The sequence below is a fragment of the Serinus canaria genome, chromosome 3, assembly GCF_022539315.1.
Source record: "Serinus canaria isolate serCan28SL12 chromosome 3, serCan2020, whole genome shotgun sequence".
In the NCBI taxonomy this organism is placed as follows: domain Eukaryota; kingdom Metazoa; phylum Chordata; class Aves; order Passeriformes; family Fringillidae; genus Serinus; species Serinus canaria.
The window spans coordinates 81,994,565-82,017,425 of NC_066316.1; the positions used below are offsets into that span (position 1 = coordinate 81,994,565).

General features: G+C 38.7%; 1 protein-coding gene across 1 annotated transcript in view; it reads left to right on the forward strand.

Moving 5' to 3' along the window:
• The window catches only part of IMPG1 (interphotoreceptor matrix proteoglycan 1), a 51,740-nt gene that overhangs the window by 23,242 nt on the left and 5,637 nt on the right, over positions 1-22,861 (forward strand). The window contains exons 9-14 of the mRNA XM_030236318.2: positions 802-822; positions 2,245-2,498; positions 3,909-3,985; positions 4,804-5,296; positions 20,957-21,522; positions 22,299-22,518. Of these exons, the coding sequence (XP_030092178.2) occupies positions 802-822; positions 2,245-2,498; positions 3,909-3,985; positions 4,804-5,296; positions 20,957-21,522; positions 22,299-22,518 (1,631 nt within the window). The remainder of the gene's footprint in view (positions 1-801; positions 823-2,244; positions 2,499-3,908; positions 3,986-4,803; positions 5,297-20,956; positions 21,523-22,298; positions 22,519-22,861) is intronic.

A 22,861-nucleotide genomic window follows, 5' to 3' on the forward strand; every position in this document is an offset into this window, starting at 1 on the left:
TTCCCTTTTTCAGTAACTTTGTGTTCTGTCTTGCCATTTCTTTTAGTTTTACCTTCCTTGTGTGTTTACTACTAACACAACCTCTTGTTCACTTTTTCAGAGAATAGAGAATCTGTAGGGGAGGGGGAGGACATTGCAAAAGAATCAAACAAAAAACAAATAATAATAGTAAAAAAACTGCAAAAAGGAAAGAAAGAGCAGGGGGAAAAGACAAATTTATGCAGTCTTATGGCACAGCATCAGGAACACTCAGTACTTCTAGCAATATTTAATACATGTTGAAGAACACTCATATTGCAATGCAATTTTAGACAAGAACATCCTTCTTCCTAGCATTTCTCTCTGCAAAAATTGCCTGGGAAGAGGAGAGAGATGAGCAAAATAATCTGAAAATTGGTTACCTGTATTTTTATATTGAAATTAATAAAACAAAAAGCTGCCTACTGCAGTACAAGCAGAGAAAATCTGTAGTGGCATCCCATAGTTACAACTTGCAGTACCCAACCTCATTTAGTTGTGACTCCAGGAGGTCTGGGATCCATTTTGGTGTCATATCTTGGACTTAGCTGGTATGAAGGAACATTCATCAGTGTGGAAAAGTTGGATTGATTTCTATTATCCAGTAATTTAATTAGCTTTAGGAGTTACAGATCAGCAAAGATGGGTGTTACTGTCCATTCTCCCTTGTTGTCAAAGAATGGTTGTGATGTGTGTGACAACAATTTACCAGTAAACATAAACCCTTGTTTTTCTTTCTTTTGCAATCCTTTCTCACCTTCTTTATTCTGCGATGAAATGAAGACAGAAGAAGGAGAAAGATGGGTAATCTTTCTGTCATTCATAATTGTTTTATAGACTAATTCTAGTAATTATGATTATTAATAATTTTATGATGTACATAGAAATAACAGTAAATGTCTTTATCTTGATGTGACAAAATGAATTGGTTGTGTCCTAAGTACAAAATCTGCCTAAGTACAAAATCTGTGATATAAAGTGACAGGAACATCTTTAATCTGAATGTTTCACATAAACAAATTTTTTCAGGATGTCTCTGAAGAAAAGAAAATGTTTTGACCTAAGAAAATAACCTAAGAAAATTCACATTTATACGGCTAAATATTTATACCAGCTGTATACTGAAAGTGAAAAATAAGTAGAAAGACTTTATATTCAAATTTTCATTTTTGATCTGCTGTTTCCTAGCTGTATTCCCATGTACACAATATTTCCAGTAAGTACGTAGAATTTGATTTGTTATCTCCATTATCAAGCCAGATAGAATAGCAAAGAGACCAGTTACTATCTTGATAAAATGCAGGGAGATTTTCTCTGGTAATACAAACAGCTACAGAGTCTATTGTTGTTGCTGCTTAAAAGTGCTACTGGGGAATAATTTGTCTAGCAGTTTCCCAGAATTTCTCTTTTGCTCATGCTTTAAAAGGAAGAATTTTCTAATGTGTTTGCTGAATTCTTGCAGTGTCATATAAATGCAAATATATTGCACACACTAGATAAAATTAAATTCTTCTCTTTATTGTTATTTGACATTGTAAAAAAAAAATAACATAGTGGAATAGAAATGTTTTCAGTGTGCTCACTATTTTTCATCTAATTAGGTGAATTTAACCTGGATAAAAAATGATGTATTAAAAGTGGTGAATATTTGAGACTTCTGTTAAACATGAATGTCTATGGAGAAGACATTCACACCCATTTGGACTGGGAAAAGCTAACTCCCACTGTGAAAAAGTGATTTGCTTGCCACATTAGCTGGCTGTTCTTTGAAAAAGAGCAAAAAATTGTCTCTTGTGATAAGATTTTTGCTTATCTGCAGTTTTATGAACTATCTAATCCCTTTTCGTAGGTTCCTGAATAATTAATGTGTGATTATGGGTTCTAATAACCCCAGCGTGCCTTTATAGCTGTTTAAATCAGTAGTCAAGGACTTCAGACTATATTACCATATCTACAGATTTCTGAGTAGTCAGATTAAATCAGATTATGTTAGAAGATTTTTGCAATTATCTTCAATGTGGGAATTTTTATTAAAAGTTATGCATGGGGAAAAAAAAGGAGTTAGGTGAAGGAAAAGTAATTTGAAGGTGACAGTCTAATTAGAAAGTAAATTTGCATTACTCCAACAGAATATGCTATGGCTGCAGATTTGTTTGTGTGGAAGATAATTTCTCAGCCAGTGACTGCTTTTGGTGCTCTGGGCATTCTCACCTTTGCCCCTTGCAGGTCCAGCAGCACAGTAGCACGGTACGTGGTGAACTTTGAGAGAGATGGCTCAGAAACCAAAGGCACAGCAGATGACATCTCCACTATTGGATCTAATAAGGTTGAAAGTGAAAAAATACCAATTTCTCCAGTTGAAGAGAGGGAAATATCAGCAACCAAGCTGACAGTGACAGACCTTCAGCAGCTGGTTGCCACTGCACTCCATGAAGACCAGTCCCTGCCAGTGGACCTTGGAACACTTCAGTTTACTGATGGTCAGTAAAGCAGGTGGCAGGTGCCAGGCATGAACCTGAATCTTGCCTTCCCAAACTGATGCAATTTCAGTAAGGTGTCCTTTGCTTCTCTAACAGATTATTTTCATCTGACATTGTCCTTGATGTTGAAATAAGTTGAGTTTTATAGTAAAATCTGACTTTATACAGCCTAACTTGCAACCATATTAGAAGATTATTTTTCTTGGTTTTTTTGGTGTTTTGCATGCTAAGGACATTAAGAGGAGAAAAATAAAATAAATACTGTGAGTATTCACTGTATCATTTTAACTTCCAGTATGGACACTCTTCTTTCTTTAACAAGAAAAAATGAGATCTGCCTCTAACATCAGATTAGCTTTCTGAAAGCTCTGTCTTGGCTGTAAGCAGGCCATCTAACCTCTCAGCAGCATCAGAGAGATTGACACCTTAAGCAGCATTTGATCCCAAGATAAAATCAGTAAAGATGTGTAGAGGGTGAAACCCAGAGGGTGTGTAGAAGACAAGCTGGGTGTGAAAACCTCCAGCAGAAACTGAAGGTCTGCACCCTCTTCAGTAATCCAGCTAATAAATATCCCTTTCTAGTTCATCAATCAATTTTTGCAAGGCTAGCAAACTACTTTTTTGAGAGATGTGTTAAAAAGGGGGAAAATAATTTGAAATATTTTTTCATATGCATATTTACTGAAACAACCTCAAAACACATACCAAATTTTAGCTACAGTGTTTCATTTGCAAACAGCTGCATTTTCCTACCAAAAACAAAGGCATTCAGTTGAACTAATACTTTCTGTAAGAGTAAAGTGTCATATCTTAATGTAGAGGAAAAGTCCCAAGAAAAAATTTATATAGTACACTTCAATAATAAGCATTTTAATCAACTTTCTCCCAGTAGTTAATTCTAATAACCAATTTTAGAGAAACAGTTTGGTGCAAGTACTTTTAAGATCTCCTCTGAGAGGTGAAAGGAGCAACTTGAGCACTAAAGCCAAAACACCAACATTAACAACGGTGTGGACTCAGGGTAAAGCTGGAATGACTTGAGGCTTAATGAGCACAATATAATGAGTCATTGTAGTCTGTGTGGATTTAACTGAGGGGTTCACACTTCAGGTGATTTTAAGCATTCCTCCATGGTTCAGCTCTCTGCAGACCTATCCCATTTATGCTAAATAAAGCATAAGAAGAATAGTGCATATAAAGTTTGGTTTTCTTCATAATTGCCTTTTTGAATGGGAATTGATGAGGTTTTTTGTCTTAACATGGATTTTTTTAAAGCAATTTTTTGATGGAGAACATTTTAGTACTTTTTTTATTGAGTTTATGTGTTTTGATCATTTTTCAGTGTGCTGGTGCTGAAGTATTCTGTGTTGTCTCTCTGTCTCTTTCTAATGTTTTTGATTTTCTTTGCAGAAACTATTATACCACCTAGTGATTTAGACAATGATATCCAAGGCGTGGTCACTATTCCTCTGGCAGGCCCTGACTTGGTAAGTTAATCACATTTTTCGTGTTTATTTATTCCTCCATGGGAAAAGAAATTAAACAGCGTAAGAGGTGCATAAACATACAAAAAGTTTCTTATGCTAGAATAACATATGTGGCTTTTGTGCATTCTGTAAGGATGAATGTTGTGTTGTTTTACTGCAATAGGGATCCTGTTTAGAGCATTTACAGGTGAATATTACTGCTTGATTACATTTTCCAGATTTAACAACAAAGTAAGCAGTGTCTCATCAGTTCAGTAGTACATCTTAATGACAGAAAGAGAGCAGTTTGCAGAGCTAGTTAAGGTCATTTTTCTTTGGCCACTTTTTAACTTACAGGAACTGTGATCAGGATCACATGCACATGCCAAACATTTTACACATGCTACGACTTCGTAGCAGCCTTCCTGTATCTAAGGGGACCTGCAGGGAAGCTGGAGAGGGACTCTAACAGGACAAGGAAAATGGGCTCAAACTGAAAGATGGGGAATTTAAGTTAGATATGCAGTAGATGTTTTTTACTGTGAGGATGGTGAGACACTGGTACAGGGTACCTGTGGAGGTGAAGGGTGCCTCATCCCTAGAAGTGTTCCAGGACAGGTTGGATGTGGCACTGAACAGCGTGATCTAATGGAAGATGTCACTTACCATGGCAGGGGGGGTTGTGTCTAGATGAGCTCCAAGGCCCCTTCCAACCCAACCCATAATATGATTCTATGTTGACTTAGCTATTTGCTAGCCCTTGTGGCTGAAGATTATTTCCTTTTTAGCAATGAAACTCAAACATAATAATGAAAACTGCTTTTTAAAAACTTTTTTAGGAGGAACTCCCACTAGGTTATCCCAGTCCAGCAACAGTGGATCAAAGAGGAGATGTATTTGTTGATGAATTTACAACTGAAAGCCCTTCTCTAAGTGAAGAAATCAGCATCCCTGAAGAATTTAATAATTTTATTACATCTGAACCTGATTTTCCTACCAAACCCTCCAGAGAACCATTTCAGGACAGATATCCATACACCCAAGGTTTTGCTACCGACCACCCAAGTTTCACAGTGCCTTTCAGTGCTCTGGGCAGCACCAGCAGTCCTCCAAAACCAGAGGATTCCTCTTTGCCTCCCCCAGCAGATGACTCTTCTGGCAAGGACTCGCTCACGGGTGGCCATGAGTCTCCAGAGGAGCTGGGGAGTTTCACCACACCCCATCTCCTGCCTGCTGGAGAGCTGGACAGGGAAGCTGAAGAGAAGCAAGAACTGACTGACATAGCAGAGCCTCCTTTCAAGGAAGTCGAGCAAGACAGCCTGTCTGGACAAGGTAAGAGATTTTTGTGCAAGAGAGAGAGTAGGAGAGGTGCAGCTGTTGTGACATGTTCAGTTGCATGTCAGAGCAGTAAGCATTCCTTTTCGTTGGAACAGAAAATTCTCCTTCACAACCAAAGGTGAAAAATGCACATTTCTGATGGTCTCTTCAGCAAAATCCTAATGCACCTTAGTTCAAGGTTGTCAAACCCAACAGATGCCAAAGGAAGAGGAACACTCAACAAGTTAGGAAAAAAAAATAAGGAAGTTCTAGGTTAACATAAAAAATTTGATTCTTGGAACATGGAAAGTAATTTACTTGGGGCTCTACTGACAGTTGTGGATGATAGTGGTGAGAGTAACATGACATAATTTCTTCCAAGCAGAGAGTACCATGGCTCAGAAAAGCCTTCATATCTACAGGTCTGATTAATGTGAAAAAAAAAAATTTAAATATCTGTTTTCCTTATTTGTTTATTCCATTTTATCCATGCAGTAGTCATGGAGGCACCCCTCTATGTGAGGAAAAACACATAATAGAAAAAGTATACATACATATGTGGAGAAAAGTCTGGATAATGCAGCCTTTCAAATGAAAAATACATCATAGACACATTTCCCACAGCTGACCCTGCAGACTAAAAGAACTTCAGACAAATATAGTGGGGTCAGCTTAAGGGCACAGGTGAATTAGGTTTGTACCCAGAACAGCAACATATCTGTAAGCTTACTGCTTCCATCACCTCCACCAGCAGCTACAAAGCCATAAAAGCCACTGTGTGCTGGTAACTGAATTGTGCAGGGCAGGAGCCTCCACTGGCAAAGCAGGAATAGCCATGATTTGGAGGAGTTTTCCTCCATCTGTCCCAGCTCTTGCCTGCTCCCTCTCCACTCCTGCTCCCTGGCCTGGCCTTACCATCTCAGTGTTGGATCAGTAAACTTAAATTTTATTTACACTTCAAAGCCTGTGCTTCCTGTGTAGGATGCAAGAGGTCACCACAGGCACAAGGGAGGAATTAGTTCTTGGATGAATATTCATATGTGCTTTGTCTCAGGTTTTTGACTGACTCTCTCAAAAGGAAAGCAGAGGGCAGGTAAGCACATCATGGGAGTCAGCAGGATTCTTTGATGTCCCCATATAGTCTCTAAGCAATAATAAAAAATCTGCAGAGGAAAACAAACAAAAGGCAAATTCAGGGCAAAGTTCCAACATGCATTAGCTCTCACAACGACACTCGGCACTCTCGGTGTTTCTGGATGTCTGAGAACGTCACGCTCAAAGCCTGGAAGTTTGCTCCTTGCTGCAGGAAGGTTCCCTGTTCCCATAGGAGGTTCTACTCTGTCCCAACTCAACCAGCTCCCTCCTTGCCCAGGCCTTGGCCTCTCATGTTCCTCCTGTACTCCAGAAGTCTTTTGAAGTGATAAGAGGGAAACCCCCTCCTCCTTTCAAGATGTTCTTCCTTATCCAGCACATCCAAAGCCAGCAGGAAGGGACCTTCATCCCTGCTGCCTGGCCTCTTCCTGTAAGGCAAACAGGCCAGGCAAAGCTGATTGGAAACACTCTCTGCATGGTGATAACATCTTTCACAATTCTTGACAACAGACCTGCCTGGCAGAATTGTGGGAGTGGGGAATGTTCATTCATGGTGCAGCCTGTAGGATTGTTTGTCTGGATCAAGCAAATCACTACATCAGTGTTTTAGAGAGTAGAGGATGTAAAAGGTGCCACCTGGGATCACACAACCCCACCTGGGAGCACACAACCATCATCTCCTGACTGGGAAGAGCACAGCACATTTCATGCTCATGTTCTTGCATGGTAGTTAATGCACTGAATATAAACATCCCATTCTATAATCTTGCCTTTACAAACAGATTTTGGAAGTGAGAGAAAAGCAAATACTTTATGATTAGCAGAGTGAAATAAAGTTTAGAAAAACCACTTCTTACAAGAATCAGCTGTCAAATTTTCCTGAAAATAATGTTTATGATGAAAAGTCTTACATGCAACTATTTTCAAATGCATGCTGAGAAGTCTTGTAGTGCTAGTGATAAAAGCATAGCATACCTTCAAATAACATTCATTATAACTGTGGAAAAGTGCTACATTTCCAGGGAAAGGAAAGTCATGCATTTTTCATTCTATTCACTCATTGCATTAGGAACTTGATGTCATAAAAACTGCATAAAGTCACATATCTGTTTCCCAATTTCTTAAACATCTCTTGCCTATGAGCTCCAAATGACTGAAGGGAAGAAGCTGAGGATCTTTAACTCACTGACCCCTTAAAAAATCATTTGGTGAATACTTAGGTTCAAACCTGTCAACCTTCAAAACAGAACATAATCTACAGCTGTAAAAAAAGCTACCCCAAAATAAGGCATCCTATCTTGTTTCACCTTGTTGAACAAAAATTATGTCTGAAACAAGCAACAGAGTATAAGAATTCCATCATTATTTCTGCAGCTGAGTAGCAGAAGAAAAAAATAATTGTTCCCTGTCTAAAAAGTAGGGATGCTGTGTTAGCAGTGACTCAAAGCTGCAGCTATTATATTTTCTTAGAAGCTTATAGTACACAAAGTATACTGCATGCCTCACAGTCAGGAGAGCTGTTGAAAACCTATTTATTGAGTTTTTAAAATGCATTCTCTTTACTCTTTAAAACTTTCCTGTGTGTACGGTATTTCCTGCAGTCTTTTATTTCCTGATATATTGTGCATTTCATGGGAACTGATGGAATTCAATCTGGAAATTCAGGTTTTATTAAAGTCAGCCGTGTTAGTACTATTAATTTTAATATGGCAAGCAAAACCTACCTGGTACAGAATACTTCACACTTTGTTCCTGGCTGCATTTCATAGCTGCTTTTCTTAGTAACATTAAAGGAGAAAAGAAGTCTTTAAACTGTTTTTGGTGTGAAATGGCAGGAACTACTCAGACAGTGCTGTCTAAGGTTGAACAGAGGATTAGGGTCTAAACAGCTGTCTGAAATTCTACTGTATTAGTCTTCAGCCATTTCCCCACCCTACTGTCCAGAAGATGGAGCACATTTTCTTCATCTTATATTTAAAAATCTAAATTCACTTTTCTTTACCATGAAAGGAAAAACTGGCTACCAAAAATAACATAGTCTGAGGTCCTTTTAGGTATTAGCTCTGTTTCAGAGTTGGGCTTTATTGCTTTGGGTGTCACATGTGTGCACTGCAGGCTGGACATCACTACAGACTCCTGAATATTGAATGTTTACATTCCTACACCAACTACTTTACCTGTGCCTGCCTGTAATAAAGAAGTAATAAAGCAAGTAATAAAAAAATTTCTTTCACAGCTCCCAAAAAGATAATCAGCCTCAGCTTCACACACATAAATACAGGCAAAGTTCTGCATACAACACTTAGAGAAAGGTGAGCAGAGACAGGTGAGAGAGGAAGTGTCCATGAGAGGTGTCCTTTGAAGCCATGGGAGAATGAGATTTGTCAGGTGTGGGCAGTGGGAGGGATGAGCAGGAGCAGGCGTGGGCCCCTTTCAGACAGGGCTTGGAGGTGCAGCTCTGCACAGTGAGGTTGTCCATGGGCAGCTGACAGCAGGACAGTGGGGATTAGAGCACTGTGCTGGCCACATGGGGATGGCAGCTGCTCCACCCCTTGCACTAGCCCAGAAACAGCAGGAAGATGCCAAGCTGTCCTTAAAGTAACCCTGGTGTTCTGAGGTTTCACTATAGAATTAGAAGAAAGCCTGTGACACGGTTCTCCAGAGCACTTATTGAAAAGTTCTGAAATGCCTGCATCAGATGTCACACATGTCAACATCTGACTCCTCAGAAAGGTTTTTATTTGCTGTAGCACCTTGTCTATTTTTCATTTAGAACCAGTGCGGAAAAAAAAAAAAAGCCTTTTTTCCCCCTGCTGTCAGAGATGATCACTTTTCTCTAGCATTCTTCTTTCTTCTTTGTATTTTCCTCCTTCTGCAGTTAAAAGTCATTAACATTTCTTCTGTACAGTTAAATTTCTTCTCTTTGCCGTCATCCTGTGACTGTCTAAAACAGTATGACAATTCAAAAGGGAAGCAATTTACGTAATGTATTAGACAGATATTATTTCAAAAAACAAGAAAATTTCAGCAGTGAAGCAAACAATAATATTTGACTTCCTAAATAGTAAGAAATGTAATTTGAATTTGTTTTTATTGTAGCCACTAACAAATTGTACAGTCTGGGTAAATGTTTATCCCAAAATCCCGGCCATCACGGAGGAGGCATTATTTCTGGAGAAGTTGCTGCAAAACAAAACAAAGCTGCAGTAAAATCCTTCAGCTACTCAGATGTACTGCATCTCAGTCTGAGGAGCTTGGGTCATCCTCAGGCTTTCAAGAAGGACTCTGAGAGACAAAGACTCTGCAGGGTTTGTTGCAGGGTTTTTTCTGTAAGAAACCACTGATAAGGAGTACATGATGGTCACATCTCTGTATGGGTAACTGATAAAAGCCTCATTAATTATTGCCATAACTAATCTCATGCTCACACAAACCTGCTGTGAGTTGTCCCCATTAATATTATCCTGCTACCCAACAGTTAATTAGGTGGCACATTCTTCACTCAGTCTTATTTCCAAGAAATGTCTAGGAAAAAATCTCAGGGTTTTGCATGTTTGTGGATTTTTTCTGCCTCTGGTTCAACCTCAGCTGCCTGAGCACTGTCTTTGCTTAGCACAATTTTCTATTTGGCATAACCAGCATTGTCACTGAAAAGAGAACCCCGTTGTTTCTTGCAAGAAGCTCTTTAGAAGTTCCCAGGATTGGAATTCAGCCATTTGTTGTGCCAGGACTGCTCACCATTTTTTTCACATCAGTGGACATAGAGGGTAAGAGCTCTTCTGTTCCCTTGAATATTTTTTATATTTTCCTTATGTTTTCTTGGATCATAAACTGACAGGATTTTCTTGACATTTTTCCCCATCAGCTTCTCTCTGTGCCCTTCTACTTGTCTCTTGCTGCTTCAGATGTGCAAGGAGTGTTTTTTGTGAAGGTTGTCTGACATTTGGAGAAGTTAACAGGTAGGTCTAGCGATGTCATTTTCTCAAGCACCTTATACAATATTCAGTAGTCTGAAAGTTGTCTATAAATTGAAGATGAGGGTGAATAGAAGAGTTCCAGCAGCCCCATATTAGGATAGGTTGGATTGAAGGAAATGTTTTGATCAGTTAGAACTGCCTACTCAGAGTATCCTTGAGGAATCCTAAACATATTAAAATAAGGTATTAGCATCTGGTCAGAATTTAATGACAGCATTCTGCCCCGCTGTCTCTGTGCTGGGAACAGCAGGAAAAATTGGAATAGAACAAAATCTACATCACGTTTTCAATGCATACTTAGAAATGCTGAAATGAAATGACTAATCCAAGTGAAAAAGTTTGAGAGAAAGTGAGCACTATCTATTTTTCCAATTTAACACATGACTTGTTTAAATTATTAAGCTATCCAACCACTTCTGTTTTACTTGAAGGCTAAGCTTGTCTTCCTTCAAATATTATTTCTAATTCATGACCCCCCAAATGCACAACACAAATGAACCAAAACAAGTGATAACTCTTTAAACTCAATTGGTAATTCCAATGACTCATTGAAATGACTGTGTGAAGTACTGAAAACAATTTATATTGTTGCTAAGAAAATTTGCTTATCCAGATGCAAATCTTCTTGTATAATGAAAAAATGTGTAATAATGTATAGTAATGAAAAAATGTAACACCCTGTTGTGCACCTATGAAAACAGCAGGAAGATAGACCTCAGTGCTCCACCACTTGTTCAGTCACACTTTGTAGTCAAGCCTACCAGCCACCCATAATTCTTCCTCTTTGTTACAGTGCATGAAGGAGCTCTCCCTCCAGGAGGGATTTATATGTGTTGCTGCATGCGGTGTAATTCCACTTTGTTCCAGAAAATTAATTTTCTTTAGAACTAACGGGCTAAAAACTTGAGGCAGTTTACAGTTTTTAGACATGACTGCAATAATTCTAATTGTTGAATAAAGGTGAATACAAAAGGCAGAAATAAGTTCAGAATTTGAAGAGCCAGTATCACAAGTAATTTTAAATGTGTATTTGAAATATATTATTGTCCTGAATAAAATTAATTTAAAACCCCTGGTCTTTGCAGCAATATAATCAGAAGGATATTTTAAAACAAATAATACAGACTTCTGGGCTGGGAGTATAAGTTTAATATTTGTCATGTCATAAATGAATGAAACTAATGAAGTTTACATGTCATGTGGTCCATTTGGAACAAATATTAGGCAAAGTGGCACTGCTGAGACTAACATGCCCTAAATAATGCATTTCCCTCACTTATTAAAAATCCTTGGTCTTGTTAGAAATGCTGGGTTTTAAAAAAAATTGTGTGATGATCAAATGGTACTAAAACTTTGACTTTCTAAATTATTAACCTCCTCGCTTTGGAGAATTCAATATTCTCCAGCATAGAAGAGTCCACTTGACCTCAGACTGGAAATTTTTTTAGTCTGTTCCTTGTTAGAGAAAAACTCATGCCACCTGCATTGGACTGTTATAAACAAGTTGTAACTTGGGTGCTCTGAATACTCCCTGCTCCATCATCTGCTCCATATCTCAATGGAATTTTGTATCTCTGTCTATAGACAGGGCTTTGCCTTCCAGCTTTGATCTTCTCAGCCATCTTGAGATGCCTTACATAGATAGCACAGATCCTAATATCAATTTAAGCTGCTAGTGTTTTAAAAACACTATAGTGTTTAAAACTAACAAACAAAAATACATAAAAATCTTAAATGCAGGCATATTTGCACTAATGTTCATATTAAATGCAATGTGATTCATGCTTATAAATATTTACAACTTAAACTCCAGTCAGGGGTGTCATAGACTTTTTTGTTTTAATTGCAAATGCAAGTAATTTCTGACTTTAGGTTGAAGATAACATGCAATTTTTCTCCCATAAGTCCTTAACATTTCTTTCTCAATTAAACTTTCTATGAAGTTCTGCGGAGGAAAAAACTAAACTCAATTTCAAGCAGTGACATCCAGGTGTAAATTAGGAGGACACAGAAATTTCACTTTCATTCTGTAGAACAGTAAGATCATTACATGCATCAGTAAGAACATGATTAAACCAAGCCTGGATGCAAAATATTTCATTTCTTCTTCATTTTGCTGTGTTTACATGTTTGGCCTTCTTTTTCATTCTTCCCCAGTGGGCAGACTTTTTAAAACTAAATTGTTGTAGTATACAATATTTGTAGAATAGTGGTGCCAATAACAGAGTTTTACAGTCAAAATGTTATACAGGGTCAAACATTCCTTAGTAACCATCTTTATTGCCATGCAGTTTGGAATAATGGGCTCTCAAGCAGAGCTGGAGCAGGGAACTGCTGGCACAGAAAAGCCTGCTGGGGTTGACTGAAAAAACAAAAAGTATTATTCATGAATGGCATCTTCATAGCTGAGGATTTCAGTTCCTAAGGTCCATCTTCCCATAACAATTGCTGTAGTTTTAATTTATCTTTCTAGAGTTAATAGAAATTAAGTTGGGAAAATATTTTTACACATTTAAGTCCTTTCTCTTAAATGTATATGTAGCCTAGAGCAGTGGCTGAAGCCATGGTTAAACTTGTCTTAAATAATTAAAATAAGCTCAAAGTTCCATTCTCATCCCTATTCTATACCATCTATATCTACACCTAGCTATCCCAGTATCTTCTTCATTTCAGAATCAGACACTGACACTTCAAAGTGAAACAATAAAAATCAAAATTATACTGAATAAATCTTGAAGAACTTCACAATATGCCTACATGGTACTGCAAAGCTTGAATAATAATAATAATAAAACAAAAGTAGTGTGGCTTGAGGAGAATGCATGCCTGAAAGAATCAGGGCAGATGATTTTAATGGTGGTATGAAGCAGGGGAGAAGAGAATAGAGTCAGCATCAGCTGCAGTTACAAAAAATAATGATTTCTTTTTTTTTTCCCCTGCTGGTTAAAAGGAGGTTTTGCCCTCTTATTAACAATTCCTATAAAAACTATGGCAAGAAGGTTAGTGTTAGTAATACTTAGTAGTTCTTTCAGGGGGAGTGAATGGAGTATTTTATGGACATCTCACTAGTTATTTTTTTCCTTTTTTTAGTTTCCCAATGTACTTGTGAGTTCTGTGAGCAGTTAGAGTAACAATGTTTGATCTTTGTATTGTCACTGTCACTCAACAACAGTTGGAAAAGTTAAATGAAACTCACGTACCTTAATCCAGTCATTTTATGTGAGAACAATCCCAAATATTAATTTAACTGTTGTTTTTTTGAAAGACTAGCTCATGGCATAAGACTTCTGCACCTGGCGCCAGTGGCTGTAAGGAAAATTGTACTGCACTGTGGGTTTAACATTTAGCATCCTGCCTGCCCCCTGACAAGAGTGCCCTGGCTGGTCTGGGCTGCTCAGGTCCACAATTCAAGCATGATGGGGGCATTTAGCAAGCCAAGTCTGCACTAAGGCATCTGGCCCAAAGTCCTTTCCAATATCAGTAGGACTGAAATGTATTCCTACAGTAAAACATAAAGCCAGAAGGATCTTCCCTCTTGAATATCTCCTTCTATCTCTCTCTCACAGAGTTACACCATCCAATTCAAAACTTTGAGAAAAATCAAACTACACACACCCAAGACACAATTTAGAAGACCAAAACACTCCTCATTGTCTAACTTGAATTCCATGAGCTGTTTTCTCATCCAAGTGACTACATAGTAAAAGGGTGAAAAAAGTATATTCAGTGTTTTCACTTCTCTTGTCAAGTGCTCATCTGATGATGAAATTTTATTAGAATCACTGGTTTTAACTTTCTAATTTCATCTTTTTCTTTTCTCTTTTAGGTCCTTGGTCAACACATGACTTGAATTGTATCATGCAACTTCTATTTAATTTTTTTTTGTTTTTACCATTTTGTAAACTAATAAACTTTGATACCACAAAACTGTCCGATGGTGCCATCCTCTACAAAAATTTGCTCTGATTTTTTTCCTGTTGCACAGTTGAGAAAAATAGAGAAAATGGGCAGAAATTTGGAGAGCACTTTAAGTTCTGAAGGATAAGCATTGTAACTTGCCAGATTTTGTTTCCAAACATTCCTAAATAAAGTAAATCAAAAAGAGTATTCCAGGTTCTCTATGTGGGATGCTCTAAAACTGTTACAGTGTCATGCAGCAGTGTTTGCAAAAGTTTAGATGAATGTCTCTATGTTTCCAGGTGTTTGTAAGACCCAGGCTGTTTTCACATAGATCTCCTAGATATTTTAATGTCACGAAAGAAATCTTTCAAATTTGAGAACATTCAACAATAGGAACAAGAGATGTTAAATCCTCCTGAAGCTACTGTTTTAAGCATTTTTTTTTAAATTTGGTTTTGATTCTATTCCTTTGTAGAAGGGCATTTCTCTTTGCAAATTCACTGCTCCTGGGGTTCACTTCCAAGATTGGCATGGCACCTTTCTTGTTAATTATATATTTTAATATGATATTACTGTGGTAGCAAATAGTGCAGAACTTCAATACAAAATATCTTACAATACAAAACATCCATGGTATCCCAGGCATTTTTTACATGTTTTTATGTAAATGTACTTACAAATCCCCTTACTTCACAAGAGCATTTTATTCTTGGTTGTATAATTTTTAGCAAAGACTTTACTCAAAAAACAGAATTTCAGAGTGCTTGAGCACTAGCATGTAATTTTATCTGGCAATCTCAGTAGCAGAAGAGGTAAAAGGTTCTGTAAATGGTGAAAGTGACTTGTCATGTTATGGAAATAACCTACCACTGACCTGCTGTCCATACAAGGTATCTGATTATGCACCTCACCTTTCTGTGTAATATTCTTATAGTCTACTCAGAGTTTTGGGTATGCTTTAAACACCAGCTATTCCTGTATTGTTTAAATTATCTGTGTTTCTGAAATGCTTAATCCTCTAAAACTGCTGAAACATGAGAATGCCAAGACAGTCGTTAAGGTTCACCACCGTATGAATTTGACACAAGTCTATATAAGGTAAGATTGCTCAGTTAATAGTTATCTGTTGTATCTCCACCTGTTCTATTTAACTTACAAACTTGAAGTCAAACAATTTTTAAAAAATATTAATTGTATTGATTTCATTGTTGCAAAACTTTACAGAAAGAGTCTTTTTCAGAAAACTTTTAATTGAAGTAACAGAAGTCCTTTATAAAACAGCTAATTACTTATATAAATATATTCATAAAACAGCAAGTTGAATTACTATTTTCAGCCATGCTATGGCCAATGCATGTCAAAATGATAATTAAAGAAAGAATGAATTTTTAATCCCACAATAAACTGGTATTTCAGAGGGCTCATACTGGTACAGAGACCAAATATGCAATTGTTAAAGGCAGATGTGACTCCCTTCTGCAACAGACAAACTTCCATAAAGTCTAGGGGAGCTTCCATTCCCAAGGACAGATGGGGCAATCAAAATACTGACCCTCAGGCCTTGCATAAAGAGAATTCTTTAGCTGTACTGAAAATTCAGTGTGAGTTGAGTAAGACTGGCTGACTTGCACCAGTGAAATATTTATGGACAGTGAGACTTTAGTGAGTGGTATCCTTCTGCTGCTCTTGGGCAGACTTGGCTACTGTGAGGGAAAAGTTGCAGAGCAATAAAAGCAGTCAGGACTTGGCTTTTTTCTTAATGGTTTGCTCTTAATCTTAATGCAATGAAACAAGAGAAGAGTTCTTTGCTTTTTATTTTTTCAGTCATTGCAGAAGTAAATAATACTGTTGACCTCCCAAAAAGAATTCATGGCAAAGATCCCAATGAGATGAGGGCAATGTCATAACACATCCCAAATCAAACACACAGTCTGTGGCCCTTCACAAGTTACTTGGCAGAGCAGGAAAGTCAGCAAGACAGGGCTGTCTGGTACTGAACAGAACTGTCTGGTACTGAACAGCCTTGATACCCATGTGGAGATAGCTAAAGAATCATCCTTCATTCATAACAAACATAGACAGGACTAGTAAGCTTGGGTTGCTCAATGCCCTGAATTCTGAAGTGGTTTAAATTTTCAGGTCTTGATTTCACAAATTTTGCCTTACTCTTTAAGTTTTCAGTGTCAGGTAGAAGTAAATAGTCCTGAGAATAATGAGAGAAGATTACCATTTTTAAGCAGTATTTTATTAAGATAGACAATACTCTTCTCGTGACATCATGTGAGAATGACATTTATCTTTGATGCTGAGAACATTGATAATGAAGCACAGCTGCAAGGTACTGAAATATTCAAAATAAGATGAAGGCTTCTATAAGTTACACAGAACACCACAGTAATGGAGTGAGTAGCAGAGCTAGAGCTGCACTCTCAGGCTGTCCTATGAAAAGTTAGACTAGTCAAGAGCTCCAGTGTGGATGCTAAGGAAAAAGGTTAATAGAGAAAAGAGTTTTTAGGACTGGAGGATGGAGGAGAGATGGTGTGCATTCCCACACCAGAACTCAGGTTCTCTGGAGTCAGTGGGGAAAGAATTCTATAGTTTTAATGGACCCTGAACCTCCCTTCTGGAGGGTCCAAACAGACAGACAGAATGACAGTCTGAGATCATTAGGGCTCTTTTGGCTTGGCTTTGCAGTTGGAAAGATGAGTGTAATCAGTAATCATGTGTTGGGAGACACTCGTTGTGTCACATTAGGTTAACGATCCTCTTCTCTTAATTCTCTTAATCCTCATTTGACTTGGGCCCTAGTTAAAAATTAAAGGCCTCAAATATAAATTCAGCACTTTGTCTGTACACAGGAGTCCTGTGTCCAGGGATTTAGTGACATTTCAGGCACCAACAAAATATGTAAATTTGAATGCAGCTACCTTCTGTATCCATCTGGTGTTGGCATCAGCAGAGCTGCACACAAGGTTATTCTTACTCTGTATTATGAACCAATCTCTTAACTGCACACTTTTCCCTTTGGTTAGTCCTTTCAGCCAGCAAATATGCCAATATATACAAAGACATTGTAGCACTGTAACTTTCATATACAGAACATGTACAGAATACTCACCAGTGGACCTGGAAAATATGTCAATGCTTATTATGCTCATGAATGAAAGGAAATGCCAGGACCTCTTAAAGTATAACATTCTTGGCCTGCTCCTTAATGCAAACCCACTAGGAAAATGTCTCATGACAATTTGACCTTTCCCTAACAATTATTCCTTATTCATGGTCAATTAGAAGGGTTTCCCTCATTTAAAAAAATATGAGGACCAACTAATCAGATACCTAAAATAAAGTTGTTGAAATGGCAGTTGATTTTTTTCTGATAAGTCAAATCTATGTATTTCATTCCCTCAGCAGGGAATAAATGTCTACATGGACAACTCCTTTTACAAAGATTTAATATAGCATGGGCACAGGAAATTGCCTCTTAATTTAGTGTTTTCACGTCTTTGCCAACAGATATTTAATTTTTGTTATAACACTCTTGGTACAATACTATCCTGCCTCAGCTATGCAGTACAAAACAAAAAAAGTCTGGGGAGTTCAGTGAACAACTTTGTGGGAGGACAAGAGGTGGCTGAAATTTGAGTTGCAGTTTTTATTGCAGACATCAGCTTTTAATTCCATTGTATTGTTTAACCTTCAATGTGGTTACTCTAGGAGTATACTTGATTTCATTGACTTATTTTGTGCCCTCTGTGGATTCCCTACACCTGAATGATAGTTCTGTAGACTAAACTTTATGCTGAAATGAAATATGCTGAGACTGATTGTCTAAATCTTCCGAGTTTGTACTTGTAGAGGTTTCATAACATAATTGTCTTCTGATGTGAAAATCTCATCTAGAAAGCAAATTGGTGAAGTTTTCACAAATAATTCCTTTGTGATGAACAATGTAAGTGTATTTTGTGTTCTTTTGCAAAATTTTATGCATATTTTTATGTGCATATGGTTTCACAGATTCATAGAATAAGTTTGATTGGGAGGGACCTTTAAAGGCCATCTAGTACAACCCCTTTACAATAAACAGGAACATCTTCAGCTAGATTAGGTTGCTCAGAGTCCCATGCAATCTGACCTTCAAAATTTCCAGGGATGCAGCATCCACCACCTCTCTGGGCAGCATGTTCCAGTGTTTCACCAATCTCATAATAAAAAAGGTGGTTTTTTTACATCTAGTCTACAAATCAATATATATTGATGTTATATATAAACCCAACATTTTAAATGCAAAGGGTTGGGATTTTGATTTTCATTTCACTGACTAGCAGGTCAAGGGAGGTAATTCAGTTCTGAATTCCACTCTTGCCACAACCCACCTGGAGGACTCTGTTCAGCTTTGGCTCCCCCAGCACAAAAAAGACCATGGAGTCCAGAGGAGTGCCATGAGGATGGCCAGAGGGCAGGAGCCCCTCTCCTATGGAGACAGGGTGACAGACCTGGGCTTGTTGAGCCTAGAGAAAAGAAAGCTCTAGGGAGAACCTTACTCATTCCAGTACCTAAAGGAGGTGTACAAGAAAGTTGGACAGGGATCTTTTACAAAGCCATGTAGAGACAGGACAAGGGAGAATGAGAGAAAGTGTGTAGATTTAGGTTAGACATTAGGAAGAAATTCTATACTGTGAGGGTGGTGAGGCACTGGAACAAGTTACCCAGGCAAGTTGTGAATGCTACATCCCTGGAATTTCAAGATCAGGTGGGATGTGGCCTTGAGCAAGTTGGTGTAGTGGAAGGTGTACCTCCCCATGGCAGGGGGGCTGGACTAGATATTTTTGGGTTCCTTTCCAACCCAAACCATTTGATTCTATGAAATGTCTAGGTCCTCTCTGTTTCATCCATAGTTCCTAACTTCTTAGGATTTAATTTTATTGAAGCCTTGTGTAGACAGAGGAAAAACTTAGTAAATCCAGCTGCAAGTCATTGTACTGCTGATTTCAACATGCCACTTCCTAGACAAAGAACAGGCCAGTGATCCCTGGGTTTGGGACAGGTGCTGTGCCACAGTAGGTGCCCAGCAGCCCTTGATGTGAGCCCATTTACTGACAGGAACCAACACAAACTGTGGGGTCACTTGCTGTCTGTCTCTTTCAGCTGGAGACACAGCGATTGCAAAGAACTGGCAGCTTATGAAAACAGGTGATAGATGCTCAGAGATCATCTTGGTATGCCCTCAAGGCCTTTTAAGTTACTTTGCTTGTAATAAGAGGATGCCAGAAGACATTTATAGTCTATGTATAGACCATATGTATCTATACACACAGCTGTATGCCAGGCATGCAATATATATATATGGCTGTGTATTTCTGCTTCAAGTTTGCTGCAATTTCAAAGCCACTTCAGTACATCTTTCTCCTGTAGTTATCTTTCTAAAATATAATCTGCCTAACAAATGCCATCACAATGGTGGGTGCTGGAGTGTGTGCTCACGTGCTGAGAGAGATGTCTGTGGAGCTGCAGGCTCATCCCATCAGTAGATAATCCTGCATTAATGCCTCAGGCACTAATGCTAGCGAAGCTGTGCTGAGTTCTCTTAACTGATAAGTGACTCTCACTCCTTATCAGCATAACAAGCAATAGCAAGAGCTTTGTAAACAGAGAACATCACTAGGCTTTGCTTTTCTAATCTGTCCGTATCCTTAATCATACAAGAAACCAGAGGACATGGCAAGAGAGGAGCATCTGGAGCTTTTATTGAAATGAGGTGGCAGGACCATTGCCTTCTCATTCAGGGAAGGATATTCCCAATGCAAAACTTTGCTCTCCTTTCATATTTTCATTGGCCACTGGGAGGAAATTAGGATGAGGGAAAGGAAGAGTTGATCAGTGGGAGAAAAATTTCTTTCCTTACAGCTGATAAGTGTTTTTGGCTGAAGGAGGCTGCTAAAAGTTCCACATGAAGAATGGTATAGCACTGGAAAAGGACAAAGGCACCAGCATGGGCAGGTGGCTTGGTGGAGAACATAATTTATTGTGAAGTCATTGTGTCCAGGTAGCTGCAAACCGAATTCAGAGTCACATTCTTGACACTTTAGATTTGGATTTCAACTACAGTTATCACATATCCTAGATCCATGCCAAGCCCCAACAGGAATATCATAAAAAAATCTGCTTCAAGTGCAGTAGATGGCTTCTTAAGGTTTGAATATTTTTTCATTGCTGCTGTTGGCTTTTGGATAAATTGGCACAGCTTGCATCTAGAAGAGCTGTATTGTTTTTGTAATCATATTTTATGATTACTGGCAAATAATAGCTTTAACTTTTCACAGAGGGAAGCAGAATGACTCGGGCATACAAGTGTTCCAAGCACAGAGCTCAAAGCTCCAATCTCCCCTTTTAGACAATATAAACTGACAGTGTGATTATATACCTTCAGAACAAGAATGTGCTTTAGAGGTTCAGGAAAGACCTGCCAAGCATAACTATTAAACATAGAACCTGCAAAAACCCATCACTCAAACATCTGTATAAGGTATCTTGTTCCAGTAGACCTTCTTGGTGATGGTGTTACCCTTTTCAATATTTAGATAAAGTTAAACTTTTTGTTAAAAATGTTTCAGTGGAAATACCATATACATTTTTTTCCATGCTTGATGCTTTTTATGCTTGCTTTTCAGCATAGCTAATTTGGTTTCATTGTGTTTTCCTGCAGCAGTTAAGATCATGGAAGAACCAGAATCATCAGGCGATGACATTTTTGCTGCAGCCAGCACTTATGAGGGGTTGCCTTTCTTTACTGCTCCAAGTGACATCTCTACAGTGCAGCCTGGAGCTGTCATTACCGATGTACTGCCACCAACAGCACCGCAGCCTGCAGCCACCAGCCCTTCCTACAGCCCCTCTGAGATCATTGAGCAGTCCCTTGAGTTGCCAGGTTCCTCAGCAGGCGGCCCCGAGGGCGCTCCCGCGGCTGGCACCGGGATGGGCGTGCAGGACATCGCCGCCGAGCTGGACCGGGTGGGCACCGCGAGCACGGCCGCGCTGGACGAGGGCGAGCAGGGCAGCGGCGACATCCCAGTGCTGACCACGGAGCCTGCAGAGACCACCCCAGCGCCCGTGCTCAAGTATGTCACCACCAGCTCCATGACCACTGCAGCCAAAGGCAAAGAGCTCGTGGTTTTCTTCAGCCTGAGGGTAACCAACATGCACTTCTCTGATGACCTCTTCAACAGGAGCTCCACAGAGTACAAGGCACTGGAACAACAGTTCATGCAATTGGTGGGTGAAAATCTACTTGAACAGCATGTGTGGGGGCTGGGTGCAGTTTAAAGGCACACACTGAAGTGCACAGTATTTTAACAATGCTAAACCCCACTACAGTTCAGTCTGATAAGCTGTATCCTAAAGGATCCATAAGCCTGGGATGCTCTTAGAGCCTGAAGACAGAGTTTATGAAGTCAGTGATGAAAGATTTTGCTTGATCAAGAGAACCCCGATATATGCCTAGCATGTAATGTATTTGGCTTTTTCTTAGATCCACATCAACACTATAGCAGTGCTGATTATATCTGAGACTTGTGTCTGCTTGCTGCATTTAAAAATAGGCTTTTAAAAATATATCATAGCATGGACTGTGATTAGATATGGATTTTCTCTGCTGGTACAATAGGGCACAGGTCAGCTCAGCTTTAACATGCCTATTATACTATGCCCTAACCTGCCTGGATTGAATGTTTGAATATAATTAAAGTTGGCTTTTGAGTGAGGTAATTTTTTTCTCTTCCAGATGAATAAACTTCCCAGCTGCTATGCATTTCATTACAGGGGAAATTGCTGCCCATCCATCTCAATACATTATTGAGAAAAGAGCAGAAATCCAGAAGATACTGCTAAACAGAAAAGTTGATTTGTTCATGGAGCTTAACAATTGTATTAAACTCAGGGAAATAAATCTGTGCTGTGTGTACTTGATAATGAAAAATCACTATAAGAGAAATTAATAGCAGGTAGACACTGACAGCAAGTTAAAATAAAGGCAAATTTCTGTTTTGCAGTTACTTCCATACCTTCAGTCCAACCTTACAGGTTTTAAGCACTTGGAAATTCTCAACTTCAGGAACGGAAGTGTGATTGTGAACAGCAAAATGAAATTTGCCAAGACAGTGCCATACAATATCACAGAAGCAGTACACTGTGTTTTGGAGGATTTCTGTGATGCTGCAGCCCAGCATCTCAATTTGGAGATTGACAGCTATTCCCTGGATATTGAGCCAGGTAAGATTGCATTACTAATGCATGTGCTAAATCAAAACTAACCAGATAATCTTTTTTCAGACTGTTACAGCTTCAGAAATGTGACTGTGTTGGAAACAACCACATTAGCAATATCCTCCCAGTGATAGGGGGTAATAAGATGAAAAAGGATGTTGCAAATTCTCTGCAGATGTATTTTCTTGCTGTAATGAAAAGCTGGGTGGAGCTGTTGGGCTGTACATGTTCACCAGCTGCCTTCCAGAGACAGAGTGATCTCTAGAATAAGTACTGGGTGAAGACAGGTATAAGAAATGCTCATGTGCAGTTTGCAGGTTTGACATGCAGGTCTTGCACTGGAGTATGG